General features: G+C 38.6%; 1 protein-coding gene across 1 annotated transcript in view; it reads left to right on the top strand.

Moving 5' to 3' along the window:
• The window catches only part of LOC137637311 (zinc finger protein OZF-like), a 222,055-nt gene extending 204,840 nt beyond the window's left edge, over nucleotides 1-17,215 (top strand). The window contains exon 3 of the mRNA XM_068369549.1: nucleotides 15,584-17,215. Coding sequence (XP_068225650.1) covers nucleotides 15,851-17,023 — 1,173 coding nt within the window. The 5' untranslated portion in view covers nucleotides 15,584-15,850 and the 3' untranslated portion in view covers nucleotides 17,024-17,215. The remainder of the gene's footprint in view (nucleotides 1-15,583) is intronic.
• The last annotated feature ends 3,744 nt before the right edge of the window (nucleotides 17,216-20,959 follow it).

The raw sequence follows: 20,959 nt of genomic DNA, 5'->3' as shown, positions 1-20,959 counted from the left end.
CTTTGGCCGAGGTCATTACTCTAGAGTGTGCTAAGCTATATAGTTTCACTTTTTCTTATCCCTTTTTAGATGTTTTGTCCATTAGGCATTATGTCTGTTAGACATTTTGTCCGTGTTGGGGAATTAGGCATTTTGTCCTTAGGCATTTTGTCCTTAGGCATTATGTTATTAGGCATTCTGTCTGCTCACGTCCTTAAGAGTGGTCTTTAATCCCAGGAGGACCCAGGAAAGCTGAGTAAACTAGTTGGAGTCCCTTCAGCAGGACATCAAAGCTTCTTTGAGGGTGCAATGAAAACGTTGGCTGCAGGGTTGTAGGCGGTTGTTTCATGTAGAGTGATGCCCAGGAGATTCACTGATGATGTCAGCAAATGGAGAAGTGAAAGTGGTACCCCTGTCAGAAGTAATATGCTCAGGGATACCAAATCTCACTATCAATCCTGAGAGTAAGGTGGGTGTACATGAGGCAGATGTTAGAGTTTGCATGGGGATGGCTTCAGGTTAACGAGTGAAGTGGTCCATGATGATAAACAGGTAATGGTGTTCTTATGATGTGAGTAGGGGGCATATTACGTCGACGTGAATGTGGGCAAAAGGACGCTGAGTTTGAGGAAAGGTGCCCAATCCTGAATACACGTGTCAATGTACTTTTGAAGTTTGGCGTGAAGTACAGGTGTGGACCCAATCCTTAGAATCCTTAGTAATGCCATGCCAAATGAACTTCGTCTTAAGTAGCTGTGCAGTAGATCGGCATGAGGGATGTGAAAGGCCTACCAGTGCTGATGTCAAGAAGGCTGTGTTGGAGTTGTTGAGGGCGATGTCTTCCCAACGGAGGGATGTACAGGATGTCCTGCATGCTTGGTCTTCTGGATCTTTTCATTGGGCTTCTGCAAAGGCATCGCAATTCAAACCAAGGTGAATGGCAACCAATGGGATTCTTGACAGGGTATCATTTTCCAAGGGAAGTGTTGAAGGATGCATTGTAGTTGTATTCAGCCACAGCAGAGAGACATCAGCATTGACTGGCAGAGAACGCGTAAGACTGTTGAGGAAAGGAGTGCACCACATGCATGTGGTCCGTGCGAATGACAAAGACTGTACATTTTAAGAAGTGGCAAAAGTGACGGACAGCCTAATGCAATGCCAGCTATTTGCAGTCGAAGGTAGAGTAGCTGGATTTTGCCCTGGACAGTTTTCTACTGAAAGACAATGGCCAAGCCGAGCCATTGACCACCCGCTCGAGTATTGCACCAAGAGCGACGTCCCTGGCATCGGTGTAGAGATGGGAATATAACAGAGGAAAAGTGAGAGCAGCAGCAGTTGATACGGCATTCTTTGCATTGCCAAAGGCCACTTCCTGATGGGGACCCAACTTCAGGTCTTTTGGCTTGCTCTTGAGGGAGGCATAGAGAGGGGGGGGGGGCAAGTGTGGCGACAATGGCTTGCAGGAAATGGTGATAATAGTTAATCATGCCCCAAAATTCTTGCAGTGCTTTGATGGTCGAGGGTGTGGTGAATTTCTGAACAGCTGATACCATCTCAGGGAGGGAGTGGACTCCTTCAGGAGTGATGCAGTGCCCTATCAATGATACTTCATTGGCACCAAAGGTATACTTGTCATACCGGACTACAAGGCCGTTCTGTTGTAGGCGGTCGAGAATGAAACGTAGGTGATGGAGATGATCTTCTTCGGAGGTGTCGTCCACGTAACAACGTAGTAAGGGAGGTCTCCTAAGATGCCATCCATGAGGTGTTGAAAACTGGCCTCAGCATTACTAGGGACAAAACAGGAGTAATTGAGTGTGTATCTACCGAATAGGGTGTTGATGAGGTCATGGGGATGTCATCTAGGTTCATGGGTTTCATGATAATATCCCTTCAAGAGGTCGAGAATGGAGAGTACCTTCGCGTTGTGCAAGTAGGAGGTAACGTTGGGGAGGGGACATTGATCCAGTACTGTCTGTATGTTCAGATGCCTACAATCCCCACAAGGGTGTAGGGACCTATCACTCTTCAGGACAATGTATAAGGGTGACAACCACAGGCTTGAGAGCTTTTGGCAAAGGCCCATTTCTTCCATTTCAGCAAACATTTATTTAGCAGCTACCAAAAGATCTGAGCCCAAATGCCTAAATCTATTCTTATTTAAAAAATGCTGAAAAATGTATTTCTTGAACAACTAGTTAATCACTTATATTGAATAGAGGCTTTACCAGACAACCAGTCTGCTTACAGAAAATGATACTCTACTGAGATGGCTAACTGTTGTGTTGTGAATGATATGCAAGAAATGATGGATGAAAACTAATGTGGTATTTTAATATTACTGGACCTTAGTGCTGCTTTTGATACAGTTGTGTATTAACTGCTACTAAAGGATCTACAGTCCATCGGTATTGAAGATTAAGACCGGATACCTAAAAGACTACTTGGTTGACAGAAAAAACCTGTGTGCAAATTGGAAACTCTTATTCATAAAATGAACCATTAAACAGAGGGGTACCTCAGGGGAGTGTACCGAGCCCAATCTTATTCTAGATCTATACTATTGGTCAATCAAAAGTACTACAAAGGCATGGTGTGAATTACAAACTATCTGCAGATGATACACAATTTACTTCTCCTTAAATGATATAGATGACACTATTGAAACTTTAAACCAAATGCTTGCTAGTGTTGGGGAAGGGATAATATTCTAACCACTAAAATTAAATGAAAATTAAATGGAGTTTATGGTGGATTAATAGAAAAAAAGGCTAATAAGCTTGTGCATATTCAAATGAACATTATTAACAACTCTGTCTCGATATCTAGTAGAGATTGCGATATGGGAGCATCTCTTGATTGCAACTTGTCTCTCAATGTTCAAATAAATAGATAACAAAGAATTGGACATAGAAAGTTCAGGGATAAGAAGAGAAGGTGTCTGCTTCTTGCCCTCTGCAGAGGAAGAAGCAGAAGGGAAACAATCACTTTCAGTCGCCCTCTTCCAACAACTGTTGTGCTCATTCCATCGGGAGGACGACCACTCTCTACAAAAATCCCAAGTGGAGCTAAATGAACATCTACCACGACACCCTGGACACAAAGGATGCAGATCTCCCTCCACTCGTCTCATAAAGGTGCCACAAGGGTGACCTTCAAGGTTGAGGCAAGGTCCTAATACATATTTCATAGTCACAAGGCCCTGAAACAAAAAGCACAAAAGCACAAGCTAGGACAGCGGTTAAGTAGCAAACGTCCATTTATCACGGCAACCATGAGTAAAGTGAGGCAAGACCCACTAGCTCAACCACTCATGCCCAGCATGGGTGGGCCGGCAGGCAACCGTAACCATGTTTACCAGAATCCCACTATTTCCTTAATTTTGTTCGTAGCAAAGCAGTAAAAGAGTAGACCATATGAATGACGAAGGTTCTTATTCGCTAAGGAACAAATTTAAATTAACACTTGTTGATCATAGGTACAGAGTACAGTATTTTCTGAATCTTAAGCACAGAAAAATTAAAGGTTTTGAATTGCCTATCATTGGACATAACATCTTGCTTGACCTCATTAAACACTAAGAGTAAAGGGCAAAACTGTTTTCACAATCCACCTTGAACAAGATGAGGTTACTTACACAATATCAGGTTACTTAAGTAAACAAAAACAAAAGTACTTTAATTTCTTAGAGTAAACATAATATCAACAAATCACCTAAATTGTTTTCCAAGGTGTAGTAAACAGCGTAACCAAGTCCCCTACATTATCATAAAGGAATCGTAACACAATCTAACTTACATCCACTTGCCCCTGTGAGTTCAGAGCTCCTTGGCTTATGCTCTTCTTCCTTAAATATTCATTTGTTAACTGCCAATGTTTATGACTTAGAAGTAAATATCTCAAATTTTAAATAATTTCTGAATTGTCATAAGTCAGGGATTAAAGTAAAAATTTAGATGGGAGTTTAGAAGTATTGTAGACGACCCTTAACTGGGTCAGATCCTTCACAGGAAGTAGGGTGGCAGTTGCCGACCTATAACCTCATCTCCATATTCCTAGGCAGTGGGAAAATACTTTTGAACCAATTTCTTGTTATCGTTAGCTATCTGGTGACCTAAGCACACATATACTGAATCTCTTTCCATGTCAATGGGTACACAGAGGAGAGGGGACGTAAGGAGGCGAGAATCTGATGATGGGTGCGGTTGCATCACCTGCCACAGCTACCCAGAGGCAAGACAAGCCCTCATGCCACCAGCAATGAGCGATCCAATAGGAACACCTGGGAAGCCAAGAGTAGGCAGTTCAAGTTGTGAGTGGGCAAAGACAGTAGGCCCACCCACCATGGTAGGCTTATCTCAGCCATGGCTAGTGTCCATACTCAACAAGACGCCCAATATCTATTCGTTTGTAATGTATTGTTAACTAAGCCGTTTCTCCTCTGTCCTATCTCTCTGAGTGTGTCTGTAAATTACAAGTGATTCATTGGTATCTACAATTTATGAAACTTTTACAGCATCTCATTCCATTAATGTTAAAAGTCAGCGAGAGACTTATATTTCAACTGATTATGTAATTGAAGAGATTCATTCATTCACTTTGAAGAAGATTTTTGCTCATGTTATGTGAAAATTATCTTAGACAATAAATATTCTCATCATTTATTATTTAATTATCACTAAAACCAGTGACACTAAAGTGTAAATTTAATACAGTTATTATCAACGAATATAATTTATTCAAATATAAAATACATGTTAACAATATATCTAAATTTAGCAATTATTTTTTATAAGCAAAGAATATTAAAACATTAACTTTAGTTACATACAAATCAGCATTAAAATTAAACAAAAAAACATTCAAAGTCAAGCACAAATTCCCTTTTCTTCATAGTCCAACTGACAAAAATATTAATTTAGGAAGTATGAACTTTCCCTCAGAATTCAAACCGAAAAGGAATTTTTCTATCAGCAAGGACACCATCAGGTAAGAGAAGTAGTGCCAAAGTTTGACACATTATCAATGCACAAGAGGACGAGGATGCAACATAACTCGCAGTGTGTTTTACACCACTAGCTTTATCGTAGTCTGTTCCAAGACTCAGCTAGTCAAAGATGGTTGGATTGGCAGGAAAGATCATTGATGAGATTGAAAGGTATGAAGAGATGATCATGAGTAGTCATACTGAAGAAATACACAGATCAAAATGAAAAATTTGAAAGTATTTTGTATTTTTCTAGTTATACAAACTTGAGCTCTTTACTAGGGATATATTATTCCGGCATAGCTGGAAACTCGCCATAGAATTTTTACTCGAGGCAAAAAACCCAGCGATAGTTAGCGAAAAGTAAACCAGTTACCCGACTCACGTAGTATACTGATTTAATTTTTATTACAAGTAATACTTCCTAGGTTGACAAGTATAAAGAGCTCAGGTGTGTATGGTTCTGAAATATATGAATTACTTCCAAATTTGTCATTTGTTGCTACACAAATACAAACAGTATGCTCTTTACTACGGAGACTCAGCCTTAGGTGGGTGGAAGTCCACAATACAACTGGCTGGATACTTGACCCGGTGTACGACTCTGAGCTCGTTCAAGCAAGTTAAAGACCTTTTTGGCTCTGTGCAGGGCAGTTAGTTCTGAAGACCACCAAGGGACTGGTCGTCATTTGAATAATGATACCATAGTAGGTCTATGGTATCATTAATACTTTCAAGCTGTTCTGCACTCCCCTCGATTTCACTTAGCTCACAAAATTTAACCCAGTCCGCCTTGTCAAGATTCCATTGTGGTGATCTTTTTAAAGGTGGACCATTGTTGGTGTTTATAATGATTGGTGCATGATCATTAGTATGGTGATCTTTTTAAAGGTGGACCATTGTTGATGTTTATAATGATTGGTGCATGATCATTAGTATGCCAATCACCTAATGTCCTCTAATCAAATTCAAGAAGGCAGTTAGAGCTTGCAATTGAAAGGTCAATGCATGACAAGGTACCTGTCTGAACATGGAAGTGTGTGGGCTCTCCTGTATTAAGGAGTCTGATATCTTTGTTTTCCACAATTGACGATATAATATTGCCCCTGCTGTTTGCTAAAACATCACCCCACAAAGGATGTCTACCACTCAAATCTCCTAGTAAGAGAAAAGGTTGAGGGAGTTGTTGAATGACCTCCACTAAATTATCATACGATATGTTATCATTTGGAGGTAAGTACAGAGAGTAAATTGTATATTCTCTCCCTATATCAATCTGTACAGCCACTGCCTGCAGAGGTGTACGGATAGATGAAGGTATTTGGGGAACATCCCGACAAACGTACATGAGACTTCCGCCACGGCTCCCTGCTTGTTGATTCTATGGTGTTCTATAACTAACATACTGTCGCGGACAAGGAGTGTTAGCATCAAGCTTGCTTTCTTGTAGACATACAATTATGGGGGAATGCTAATTCATAAGAAGCTTAAGTTCTTCATATTTGGCCCTTAAACCCTGACAACTCCATTGCAAAATGGAGGAGAAAACTATGCATTATTTTTGGAAGACATCAAACACATCTTGGAAGATGTAGGTTGGCCAGGGCACCAGCCACCCGTTGAGATACTACTGCTAGAGAGTTATGTGGTCCTTTGACTGGCCAGACAGTAGTGCATTGGATCCTCCTCTCTAATCACGGTTCACTTTTCCTCTGCCTATACATACACCGAATAGTCTGGCCTATTCTTTACAGATTCTCCTCTGTCCTCATTCACCTGACAACACTGAGATTACCAAACAATTCTTCTTCACCCAATGGGTTAACTACTGCACTGTAATCGTTCAGTGGCTACTTTCCTCTTGGCAAGGGTAAAAGAGACTCTTTAGCTCTGGTAAGCAGCTCTTCTAGGAGAAGGACACTCCAAAATCAAACCATTGTTCTCTAGTCTTGGGTGGTGCCATAGCCTCTGTACCATGGTCTTCCACTGTCTTGGGTTAGAGTTCTCTTGCTTGAGGGTACACTCGGGCACACTATTCTACCTCGTTTCTCTTCATCTTGTTTTGTTAAAGTTTTCATGGTTTATATAGGAAATATTTATTTAAATGTCATTGTTCTTAAAATATATTATTTTTCCTTGTTTCCTTTCCTCACTGGGCTATTTTCCCTGTTAGGGCCCCTGGGCTTATAGCATCTTGCTTTTCCAACTAGGGTTGTAGCTTAGCAAGTAATAATAATAATATTATTATTATTATTATAACTATCCAAGCTACAACCCTAATTGGAAAAGCAAGATGCTATAAGCCCAGGGGCTCCAATAGGGAAAAATAGCCAGTGAGGAAAGGAAATAAGGAAATAAATAAATGAAGACAACAAATTAACAATAAATCATTCTAAAAAAATTAACGTCAAAACAGATATGTCATATATAAACTATTAACAACGTCAAAAACAAATATGTCATATATAAACTATAAAAAGACTCATGTCCGCCTGGTTAACAAAAAAGCATTTGCTCCAACTTTGAACTTTTGAAGTTTACTGATTCAACTACCCGATTAGGAAGATCATTCCACAACTTGGTAACAACTGGAATAAAACTTCTAGAGTACTGCGTAGTATTGAGCCTCCTGATGGAGAAGGCCTGGCTATTAGAATTAACTGCCTGCCTAGTATTACGAATAGGATAGAATTGTCCAGGGAGATCTGAATGTAAAGGATGGTCAGAATTATGAAAAATCTTATGCAACATGCATAATGAACTAATTGAACGACGGTGCCAGAGATTAATATCTAGATCAGGAATAAGAAATTTAATAGACCAGTAAGTTTCTGTCCAACAAATTAAGATGAGAATCAGCAGCTGAAGACCAGACAGGAGAACAATACTCAAAACAAGGTAGAATGAAAGAATTAAAACACTTCTTCAGAATAGATTGATCACCGAAAATCTTAAAAGACTTTCTCAATAAGCCAATTTTTTGTGCAATTGAAGAAGACACAGACCTTATGTTTCTCAAAAGTAAATTTGCTGTCAAGAATCACACCTAAAATTTTGAAAGAGTCATACAAATTTAAAGAAACATTATCAATACTGAGATCCGGATAATAATAATAATAATAATAATAATAATAATAATTGGCACTCTTTAATCTAACATGATTTCCTGTAGGTTTCATTAGAGATGGCCTAGATATATTGGGTTTTACGTTTGTCTTTTTCTTTGTGTCCTTTTGATCTATTTGTTGAGGCGGATGGCGGACCTCAACTTGAACTTCCGATTTATTCAAGTCATCTTCCGGTTCATCAGACACATCAACAGACAAAAAATCAAATTTATTCGATGTCATAACTTAATTGTTTATAGTGGAAGGGGTTGAGAGAGACGGAGGTCTCTCTCTTTTACGATTATTAGATGGTGAGGATCTAAGTTTTTGCACCTTTCCCACTACAGGTGCATCAGGTAAGTTGTTTTAAGTGGAGCCTTCATCAAATCAGGCAAGGACATGACCTGAGAGAGGTTTGTACTATTTTTTGCATTGTGGGACAAAGGTTGTACAGAGGTGGGCAATGCCCTAGTGTTAATACACCGTGGTAAAGCCTCAGGAGGTAATATGTTTACCTCGTCATTCAGTTTTTTATCAGATGGTATATTTATTTTTCTTTAACTATTGGCAGTACTAGGTGGGTTTGATTTTAATGCCTTATCATAGTTATATGATCTATTTAATAGTCTTTTGGCATGTCCCTCACTTACATGTTCTAAATATGATTTGCTGAGGGTAGCTTCTTCCAACTTATACAACTCAGGTCCTATCAGTGGATTTATGCTTCGAGTTGTAATTTAAACACCTGGCCTCCAGTGCACATTCTCCATGGTAAAATTTGGAACAAATACCACACATTTTTATTTTTGCAAACTTTGGAGAGGTGTCCAAATTTAAAACAATTAAAACATTGTAGTGGGTTCTGCTTGGATGGTCGTACTTTAATAATTTCATTTTCAATAGTAATATGGAAAGGTACATCAGCATCCAGGAAAGTAAGGATAATCATTGATGTATCAGGATTTTGTGTACTTTCCATACATTTAATGGACACATGGTCAGTATCTCCTCCTCTGTAAATTCATATAAATCTTTGTTAAAAACTACTCCCCTTCCGTAGCTAAAATTTAGGTGGGGTTTGACATCTAGCATAATATCATCATTACTTCTTTTTAGGTTGGGCAATATTACAGATTGTGTGGTTGATTTGGCATGGATAAGGAAACTATTTTTTCCAAAACGAGATATATCTCCCGGTGCAATAGCTCCTACTTTGTTCTGAATCTATTGGCATATTTTGAAATAATTTCCTGTAACCCCTTCAGATTCAGCTACAACCCACATTGGTGGTTTCGGCTTTCTCTGGGAAGGCATAACTAGATTAGCGTTTTTTCCAACCAGCTGGCAGGCCTACACGAATCCAAATCCTTTGGTACCTTATCGCAGAGAGCAGCCATGATATTCAAGTTATTGATTTTAATATTATTAATATTACTTATTGCTTTAAACGCTTCAACATGACTTCTGTAGATATCTAAGATATTCATGTTTCATTCTTATTTCATTTATACATCCATAGCACTCAAATGCTTCATATAAATTATCATAGTTAGTGTTTACTGAAATTTGGGTTTACCATGAAGGATTTGAAATTTCCTTGCGTTACCCAAATTATTTGATTTTGGAATATCAGCAGAATGGGCCTTTCCGGTTCCAAGGTCATCAACAGTATTTTCCTTAATAGACTTGCCAGAGGTCGTCAACAGTGCTGGGGGAAATTCAGCATATCTAGGGGAGGGGGGTTTGTCATTAGTAAGATCCATTTTAGAGAGTAGTTTGTCGTTTGTGAGTGAGTTGTGATTTACCTGCTTGAGAATATAAAAAAGTATCAAACGTAGGAAAGGAAATTTGCATTCTCCACTATCGGTACAGTGAGAGTATACTTCCCAGGTGGTCTACTCCATATCCTACCCGAAGGATAGCACCAAAACAGATAAAGAGGCACAGGTGTAAACTGAACCCGCCTGTTAGGACTGAGACCAAGAAACTATGGAAAGGCCTCCCTATATCTGTAAGAAGAGGAGCTTTAGCACTTGTTGGAGAATTGGTAATGTTACTCCTCTATGTAAATGTGTTTGTAGAAGCTCAAGTCCCACTGATTACCGCCCAATTTCCATAACTGCCATATTAACTCAAGTTTTTGAATGTCTTTTGGCAAAACATCTTAATAGGTTTGCTGAAGGTAATCATCTATTTACTAGTTTGCAATTTGGTTTTCGTAAAGGCCTTGGAGCATGTGGTGCCTTTCTCATAATCTCACATGCTGTACAAAAATCCCTTGATTATGGTCAGGAAGTTCATATGATAGGCCTTGATTTTAGTGCTGCTTTTAACCATGTCAATCATGAGACCCTTGTTTTCAAACTCAAACAGTTGGGAGTGGGAGGGTCGTTTCTTAGCATTATTATTGATTTTTTAAGTAATAGATCTCAAAGAGTTGTTGATGGACACTATAGTGAGTATAGGAATGTGATATCTGGTGTTTCACAGGGTAGTGTTCTTGGCCCTTTACTTTTCATACTATATACACACGACATGTGGTTTAGCCTAGAAAACTGGCTTTTGCATATGCAGATGCTACTCTCTTTGCATCAATTCCATCCTCTGAAGGTAGATCTGGGGTTGCTGAATCCCTTAATAGATATCTAGCTAAAATTAGTGCATGGTGCAATTTATAGGGTATGGAGTTGAATCCTAACAAAACTCAAAGTATGATTGTAAGTAGATCAAGGACAGTGGCTCCTAAGCATCCAGATCTCAGTATTGATAATGTTTCTTTAAATTTGTATGACTTTCAAAATTTTAGGTGTGATTCTTGACAGCAAATTTACTTTCGAGAAACATATTAGGTCTGTGTCTTCTTCCATTACACAAAAAATTGGCTTATTGAATAAGTCTTACAAGATTTTCGGTGATCCATCTATTCGGAAGAAGTGTTTTAATTCTTTCATTCTACCTCGTTTTCAGTATTGTTCTCCTGTCTGGTCTTCAGCTGCTAATTCTCATCTAAATTTGTTGGACAGAAACTTACGGTCTATAAAATTTCTTATTCCTGATCTAGATATTAATCTTTGGCACCATCATTCAATTAGTTCATTATGTATGATGCATAAGATTTTTCATAACTCTGACCGTTCTTTACATTCAGATCTCCCTGGACAATTCTATCCTGTTCGTAATACTAGGCAGGCAGTTAATGCTAAAAGCCAGGCCTTCTCCATCTTGAGGCTCAATACTACACAGTATTCTAGAAGTTTTATTCCAGCTGTGACCAAGTTGTAGAATGATCTTCCTAATCAGGTAGTTGAATCAGTAGAACTTCAAAAGTTCAAAGTTGCAGCAAATGTTTTTATGTTGAACAGGGTGACATAAGTCTTTATATACTCGATATATGACATATCTGTTTTGAAGTTGTTACTGTTTTTAGAAAGATTTATTGTTAATTTGTTCTGCATCATTTATTTATTTCCTTATTTCCTTTCCTCACTGGGCTATTTTTCCTTATTGGAGCCCTTGGCTTATAGCATCTTGCTTTTCCAACTAGGGTTGTAGCTTGTTAGTAGCAATAATAATAATAATAATAATAATAATAATAATAATAATGGCTTCCGGCCAAAAGCCGAGAGTCCTACCACAAGCATTGGATCCCCCTGGATTCCGAAGACCAAACACTAGAGAATATTTCGCCAAAAGGGTCCAAACCATCTCCGGGATGGCTGAGATCATCCAATACTCTCACATATAGCTTTGAATGCAAATACCTTCCAACCGCAACACCTCCTCCCATTCATCGAAGCAGGCAGCAACTATAATAGATGTAGATGTAGAAACTTCCAAGCAAAAAAAAAAAAAAAAAAAAAAAAACTATATGTACATAACATATACACATATATAAGGAGTATTTTTCTCATAGAGTTGGGACAGCTACACAAAAGAAAGTTTATAAGATGAGGAGAAGATCTAAGTAATATTGAGAGAAAGAAAAAGATGAGAGAAAGAGAAATTTAGATTTAAACTGGGGGAGCAATTTCCCCAAGTTCGAGAGCCATCTTGCCCGTCACCAAGTTTCAGTATGGGAATGATACACCGTGCTGAAGCTGAATGACTTCATCAAGGCATTCTCTCATTAAGAGGGGGAATGATACACCATGCTGAAGCTCAATGACTTCATCAAGGCATTCTCTCATTAAGAGGGGGAATGATACGCCGTGCTGAAGCTCAACGACTTCATCAAGGAATTCTCTCATTAAAAGGGGGAATGATACGCCGTGCTGAAGCTCAACGACTTCATCAAGGCATTCTCTCATTAAGAGGGGGAATGATACGCCGTGCTGAAGCTCAACGACTTCATCAATGCATTCTTTCATTAAGAGGGGGAATGATACGCCGTGCTGAAGCTCAACGACTTCATCAAGGCATTCTCTCATTAAGAGGGAGAATGATACGCCGTGCTGAAGCTCAACGATTTCATCAAGGCATTCTCTCATTAAGAGGGGGAATGATACGCCGTGCTGAAGCTCAACAACTGCATCAAGGCATTTTCTCATTAAGAGGGGGAATGATACGCCGTGCTGAATCTCAACGACTTCAAGTCATTCTCTCATTAAGAGGGGGAATGATACGCCGTGCTGAAGCTCAATGATTTCATCAAGGCATTCTCTCATTAAGAGGGGAATGATACTAAATCTGTTCTAATATTAACACGTAGACCTTCCTTTCCTGCAACCTTACCCTTCTTCTAGGCTATTATACTTGGTCTGTGGCTAAGTGACTGCCGGTTGGGAGAAGTCATTCTCTGTGCCTACTTACTGTTCCTTTAGGTAGCCTTCTAAGGGGTATTTGCTACAGTGATACTCCCAGAGAAATAAACCGAAGGTCTCCAGGATTCTAACTCCTGGCACGAGTATCCAATTAAGGATATCGCATAATATCAGGGGATGTATTTTTAGATACGACACATAGCAATCTTCACCCCGAATAGATTTAACTCGTTGATGAAAGGGGGAAGAATGATGAAAGGAGGGGCCGATCTTGGTACCCTGTGGACCTCCTTCCCCATTACTACTATGACGCCATTCCTTTTCTTGTAGCTCTCTAAGCAAGTTGTGCTCCCGTTAACCCGGTGTTGTGTTACAAGTTTTTGGAATATTCATCATGCAATCTCCAGCATTTTCATCCTTTGGAAAGTTGAGTATTAATTCTTTCCTGTGTATAATTTTAGTCTCCCTTTTCACAGTTAAATTTCTATAATTCAAGTGTGTTTAGGTGAGCCTTGCCCAGACCGGAGGCAGCTATTTTATGACTGCAGGGGCCCATTACTATTGCATTTTAGTTAGTCAGTAGGGCGACAATATAATGCTAGCTATTTAGGCAAATTATACAAGTGGTGATTTTGCATACATGAATTTTATTCCTCTTCCTATTATGTGGCTTTACTGACCTTCTTCATTAGAAAACTGTCCAAGGACGAATCCGGATACTCTACCTTTGACTACGAATTGATGATGATGCATTTGGCTATCTGTGACTTTCACCTTTTCTTAGAAGGTACGCTCTTTGTCATTCATCTATTGCACGCCTTCACTCAACAGTCCAATGCCTGGTCTGCCCGTCAATGCCGATATCTCTCCACCGTGGCTGAATACAACTACACTCTTCATCACGTCCCCTGGAAAATTAATCCCATTGCCGTTGCCCTATCAAGGAATACATTGGTTTCCATTCACCTGGGATGGGATTACAATGCCTTAGCAAAAGCCCAAAGAAAAGCTCCAGATTACCAAGCATGTAGGGCATCCTGCCCATTTCTCTGTTGGGAAGACGTCGCCTTCAAGGACTCCAACGCCATCCTCCTCTGTGACGTTATTACTGATAGGCCACGACCGTGGATACCTGCCCCATGTACATACAGTTGTTTGAGTTCATCTATGGCCTCTCACATCCCTCGAGTCAATCTGCTGCACAGCTATGGAATACAAAGTTCATTTGGCACAGCATTATCAAGGATGCTAAGGATTGGATCCAGGCCTGTACTTCACGCCAAACTTCAAAAATACATCGACACATAGATTTAGGAGGGGTCACCTTTCCTCAACGTCAGTGTCGTTTTGCCCACACTCACATCAACATAGTAGGTCCCCTACTCACATCACAAGGACACAATTACCTTTTTACCATCATAGACCATTACACTTGTTTGGCTGAAACCATCCCTATGCAAATTGCAATGGTCCTTTCATGTCCATCTGCCTTACTCTTAGGGTGGGTAACAAGATTTGGTATCCCTGCACATATTACTTCTGACAGGGGTACCACTTTCACCTGGGCATCACCCTACGTCAGAAAACTGCCTACTAACCTGCAGCTAATGGAAGGGTTAAACATTTTCATCGCACCCTCAAAGCCACTTTGATGCCCCACTGCAATGACTACAACTGTTTTACTCAGCTTCCCTGGGTCCTCCTGGGATTAAGGACCACTCTTGAAGACACCCTGGATGTCTTGGCAGTTGAAATGGTGTATTGGTCATCTCAGCCAAAGTTTTTCCGTCGGCAACCTAATCCTACAATCTCCAGCACCTATTTCATGTGGGAAAATTTATTACCTGTCGCCAGATGTACAAGCGCCCAGTGACGTAACACATACTGAAAGATTTAAACACTGCAACACGTCTTCGTGCGCACCGACTTTAGCAAGCCACCGCCTGACGCCCCCTTACATGGGCTCTTTCCTTGTTATCTGTCGCACCCGAAGACTTTTAATTACCATTTGCGTCATAGAAGACTTGGTGTTCATTGATTGACTAAAACCTGCGTATCTCCTACATGATTACCATCCTACAGTTTGCCCTCTTTCACAAGTATGACTTTTTTGGGGGGAAGCCATGTAATGCACGTGTTTCCTACATGCTCATACACTGTAATGCTATTGCTTTTTTATCTCTAGGTCTCTCCCGCGAATATATAAACTTGGTTTAAGCTTACCATTGTTTGTTTCACATTGTTGAAATGTTTGTGCCATTGTTACCCTCAACCATTTGTATATAAGCTCGTTATCTTGCTGAAAAAAGTCACTTACATTCACCTCGCCTTTCTGTTAGTACCTAATAGGTACGTCGTGACACGACCAACCCATAATTCTTACACTTGGTACAGCTTCTCTTTATATTCATGTATGACCCAGGGCCTATCACTTTCTCTTATGATAAATAAGGGGGGGGTTGATAGTGGTTTCTATCTGCTTCTCCACAGATCAGGCCTGGAACACTTCCAGGAAAGTTACAGAACCTTTCAGTGTTCGTTCCATGGGAACTTACAACCCTCTAATCAGTTAGTCTTCCTAATTAAATGACTCGGTTTTGTATGGATAAGAAAAATACAAATTGCTTAAAAAAAGTTTATTTAAAAAAAATATTTTAGGTTAAAAATTTTTCTTTTTATATCAGAAAACTCCAGCAAATATTTTCATCTTTTCCTTTTCTAATGATAAATGTTCTCTACTATTTCAGATTTTTCATCCCAAAGGAAATAATCCTCCATCTATTGTGACGAAGATTATGTAAACTACTGAAGATATCTACAAGAGATACAGGACTGGGAAAAAGGAAGAATGGTCTTTGTTAGTTCATGCTGTAAGACTTTCATGTAGAGAATAGGAAGTTTGTTGTTAACTTTATATTTGTCTGCTGTTGAAGATAATATTGAAGAGGATATCATCCAGTCAGAAGGATAGGATTAAGAACTCTTAATCAATAGAATTTCCAATAAAAAGCGAAATGGAAGATTCATTTCCACACGCTGGAGACAAGTTGGAAAATGATGTGTTTGTATGTGATGGACTCTTTAATGATGGCTCTCATTTCATGGATCCAGGCATGGAATTCAAAGCAGAGCTAGAACTATTAGAGTCAAGCGAAGGCGACATGAAATACTGTTTCGACTCTGATGCATTGGTGAGTGAGGAGGATTTACAAATCAGCAAAAGGGAAGTTGATAAAAACGAGAAGAGTGTAAAGACAGGTGTAAAAGAGGAAAGTGACATACATTTGGGATTCAGTAGGAAAGAGGATAAAGGAGAGGGAAGAGGAAGGGGGAATGAATGTCCACAGAAAGAGGAGCAAATGGAAAACAGATGCTGTGAAAATCCTCTTTGTCAGGAAATTGATTCCAAAACTCAAATTGATGTTGGTACGACAGAGAAGTCGTTTGTGGGTGGAAATTATGAAAAGCAAGTTAGTGGAATAGTTAACCCCAACACTCAAATGCTAATTCACACTGAAGACCTGTTCAGATGCAGAGAAAGTGACGAAATAGTTTCTAATGAAATTGATCTTAAAGTACATTATGAAATTCACAATAGGATAAAGTCATTTAAGTGCAGTGTTTGTGGTAAAGCATTTCATAAAAAAAGTTATCTTGCAACACATTTTAGAATTCACACCGAGGAGAAACCATTCAAGTGCAGTGTCTGTGACAAAACATTTCATTTGAAAAGTATTCTTGCAACACATTTTAAGATTCATGCCGGGGAGAAACCATTCAAGTGTAATGTCTGTGACAAAGCTTTTCATTTGAAAGGTAATCTTGCAACACATTTTAAAACTCACACCGGGGAGAAACCATTCAAGTGTAATGTCTGTGACAAAGTATTTCATTTGAAAGGTAATCTTGCAAGACATTCTAGAATTCACACTGGGGAGAAACTATTCAAGTGTAATGTCTGTGACAAAGCATTTAATTTCAAAAATAATCTCGCAAGACATTCTAAAATTCACACTGGGGAGAAACCATTCAAGTGTAATGTCTGTGACAAAGCATTTTCTGAGAGAAGTTATCTCACAATACATTATAGAATTCACACTGGTTCATTAAAGTGCAGTGTCTGTGATAAAGCATTTTCTCGGAAAAGTAATCTCTTAAGGCATCATAAAATTCATAATGGGTTTTGATGGAGAAAGGATGATGATAAGAACACAAGACCAAGGCCTCCTAACAAATAGCCTCAAGAAAGTGGTGGGCATATCAGGAAATGACCAGTGTAGGTTTTGTCTTACAGCAGTTGAGAGTGTTAGTTATCTGGTTTAAGCCTGCCAGACTCTAACCCTCAATACACAGCTCATCACAGTAAGATCTGTAAATATATACATTGGAAAATATGTAAAGAATACAAAATTGAAGTAAAAGATAAGATATGGGAGCATGAACCAGATCCAGTTACCACCAACAGATACATTACCATCTTTTATGACAAGATAATCCTGACTGGAAGATATATAGAAGGAGGTGCTATATGACCTGATATTGTGATCTGGAATAATGAAAGAAAAAACAGCAAAGATTATAGATGTGACAGTACCCAGTGATTTCGGCCTCAACAGAGCTGAGAGGCAGAGAATAACAAAATATCAAGAACTGAAGAACGATCTGAAAAATACTTGTGAACTGAAATAAATAGAAGTAATACCTGTGGTGGTGGGGGCAGCAGGACATGTGAAGAAAAACCTAAGACAATACCTTCAAGAGAGACCAAGTTGCCCAAGCATAAATGAGGAGCAGATTGCTGCCATCAAGGGAACAGTGACCATCTTAAAAAGAGCCCTCGGATACAAGGCTAGTGGAGTATAGTAGTGCAACCGTAGACCCAGTGTTGGGGTCCATTGCATCACTAATATCAAGTAGAGCCAATTAAGGCATTAAGACAAAGCAGGAGAAGCCCTTTAAGTGCAGTGTCTGTGATATGACATTTTCCAGGAGAGCACTTCTTTAAAAGCATAGGAAGATTTGTGCCAGAGAAAATTTGTAAGGCAATGGGAAAGTCTTTTTTTTCTTTTTTTTAAAGAATGTTGTGGAATTTGCCACTTTGACCTACCTCTCTTCAAGAGAGCAGTCTTGTGTTTACAGTCTGCAAAAGTGCCCACCTCCTAACAGATGGCCCCCAAGAAAGACCTCAGCATTTGCTATGATACTTCTCCTGTCATGCATGCAGTTGGCCACCTGTACCATTTGCTTCATTCCCCAATCATGCGTATTGTATCTCCAGAAGTTGAATAACCATTTTTCCTCATCCTCCACCCCCTCACATTTTTATCTTAAATCCAAACACAAGTCAAAGAGACCATTAGGTTAATTATAAATAGTGAGACAAATTTCACGACAAAATTCCCTGGTCCCAGGATGTCAGTCAAGCAGTTGTCATTAAGGAAATGAAAATTGCTGGTATTTAGGCAATTTTGTTAGTCTTTTTTTAGGGTATTGTTACGAGATTAAGGCCAATCTAGGTCACTGCTTCAATAGGATGTAGTCTTAGTTCTCCATAGGCCTAACACACCGTATTTCCTATGTCATAAGACGCACCTTTATTCCAGAAAATGGCCCCCATAACTCACCCCAGGTCTTAACACTAAGAAAAAGTTGTATAGTGGAGATTGACAACCCTTAAGCACCCACCTAAATGACAAAGACACTCACACTCACCTGACATAAAATATAAACTTACATTTATCATTCATGTGATAAATGGATCTATTTTTATATTGAACTTCGTTTAATGAAGAACAGTAGCAAGTTGTTTGTTTGCTTTGGTAATCAGCTAATGACTCGCCATCCCCCTTCTACTAGCAAACATGTCAACTAGTGATCTCGTAGCCGACGACTCTATGACATACTGTATAAGCTATTTATGCAGCATTTGTTATTTTCTCATAAGTTTTTATGTTTTATAATGAAGCAATATTTTGATTTGGAATCTGTTGCTGAATACAACCTTGGAAAATAAAACATCTCACTGTTAGTTGAATGCAGTGTTACCAAGTTAGCAGAAAAATAACTAGACTTAGAATCACGTACATTAGCAAAAACACTTCTCATAAGAGAATTTCTAGAGACTTATTTGTCCAATGATTAACTTTGTTTGAAAATATAGGATATATGAAGAATTTGGGAAATACTACTGGAATTTTACTTACTAACTAAAATTTGATTAGGAACATTTGGCAACACTGTTTTAATGTAAACAACACTTGAAGCACCAAACACTAACATGTAGTTGTGGTGGCAACTACGTCTGGTTTAGTGGGTTCTTATATGAATACATAATAAAATTGGAATAACCGGCGTGCAGCTAATTAATATTAACTTGAACATTTCAATATATGAAAATTTACTGTCACTGTCTAGGAATTGCTGCTAAGATAACTTGTAAAATCCTCAATTTCTCTTTTTTTTTCCCTAAAACCACTCTTAACGTCTTATGACACAGGGAAATACGGTAATCGCAAATTCTTAGTAGCATTTGATTATGTCGAAAGTTTATGTAAAGTGTACAGCTTGCCATTCTCTCTTACCAGAAATTAGCAGTCAAGATACCTTTCCCCTTCCACAGACCCTTTCATAAAATTCACGTTGTAATGTATTTCTTCAGTATGACTCTACTCACGATCATCTCTTCATACCTTTCAAACTAATCAATGATCTTTCCAGCCAACCCAACCATCTTTGACTTGATGACAGACTTGGAAGAGACTGTGCCAGAGCTAGCGGTGCAAAACTCACAGTTGACTTTTGTGTCCTCTTCTTGCGCATTGACTGTCAAACTTTGGCTTCGGTTTTCTTGCCTGATTTATTTCCTTGCTGATAGAAAGGTTCCTTTTCATTTTGAATTCTGAGGGAAAGTTCAGCCTTCCTGAGTACAAAATGTTACCTTACTTTGAAGTTCTTCTTAGATTGATATTTTTGTCAGTTAGACTATAGACAAAAGGGAAGGTTTATGTGTCTGTAAAGTGTAAATTGACTTTGAATATTTCTTCTAGTTTTCATCTTTATTTGTATGTAATTGAAACGTATTTTGTAATATTCTCACAATGTAACAAATAATTTTTAATTTGAGATATTGTGTTTTTAACATGCATTTAACGATTGAATAAATTATTTATATAAAAATTTTCATATTTCATTTATACTTTAGTTCCTTTCACACTTCAGTATTATTAAATGGACAGGTCTCAAGACAGAAAGTATTTAGATTTGAGATATTTACTTCTAAAGCCGAAACATTTCCAATTAACAAACAAGTATTCAAAGAAGAAGGAGAAAAAGAGCATAAGCCATGGAGCTCTGAAGTCACAGGGGCAATTTAGTGCAAGTTAGATTTTATTATGATTCCTTTGTAATAATGTAGGGGACATGACTACACTGTTTACTCCACATTGGCAAACAATTTAGGTGATTAGTTAACACTATGTTTACTCCAACAAATTAATGTAATTTTGGTTTTGTTTACACGAGTAACCTGATCTTGTTGAAGATGGATTTTGAAAACAGATAATTTTTCACTTTATATTTGAACTTGTTAATCTCTGATGAGGTCAAGCAAAATTGTATATCACAATAATATTGATATTAAAACCTATAATTTTCCTCTTTATGTTCATATTATTTAGCAAATACTTTACTGTACTCTGTACCTATGATCAACAAAATTGTTTCTTTATATTTCAGTGGTATACTGTAATGATTTAAGCTGCAGTTTGTAACTAAATAAGCAGGAATTGATGTCTTCTTATATACACACAATATTTGGCTCCCAAACTTTGGAGAAAGGTTGACTTAGCAGGGTGAACCTTATAAAGCTATTAATGTAAAAGTCAACTAATTCATGATTTGTTCCAACACCTAATACAAAACCCTTTGCTCTTTACAGTGAATATGTATCTTAGCAAAAGCCTTTTTAGTAAGGTATAACCACCCACTGCTATAGTCGAACCAAACGAAAGTGGCGGCTGAGAGAAGCTCTTTTCTCAATGCATCGTATCTACATCAAAATATTTCGGACAGCATACCTTCAAGACCCCTCTCTGAAGATATGAAGAAGAATCTGACCTACGGAT

The sequence above is a fragment of the Palaemon carinicauda genome, unplaced genomic scaffold (assembly GCF_036898095.1).
Source record: "Palaemon carinicauda isolate YSFRI2023 unplaced genomic scaffold, ASM3689809v2 scaffold65, whole genome shotgun sequence".
Taxonomy (NCBI): Eukaryota; Metazoa; Arthropoda; class Malacostraca; order Decapoda; family Palaemonidae; genus Palaemon; species Palaemon carinicauda.
The sequence above is the reverse complement of the archived record's forward strand: the minus strand, read 5'-3'. Positions and strand labels throughout refer to the sequence as shown.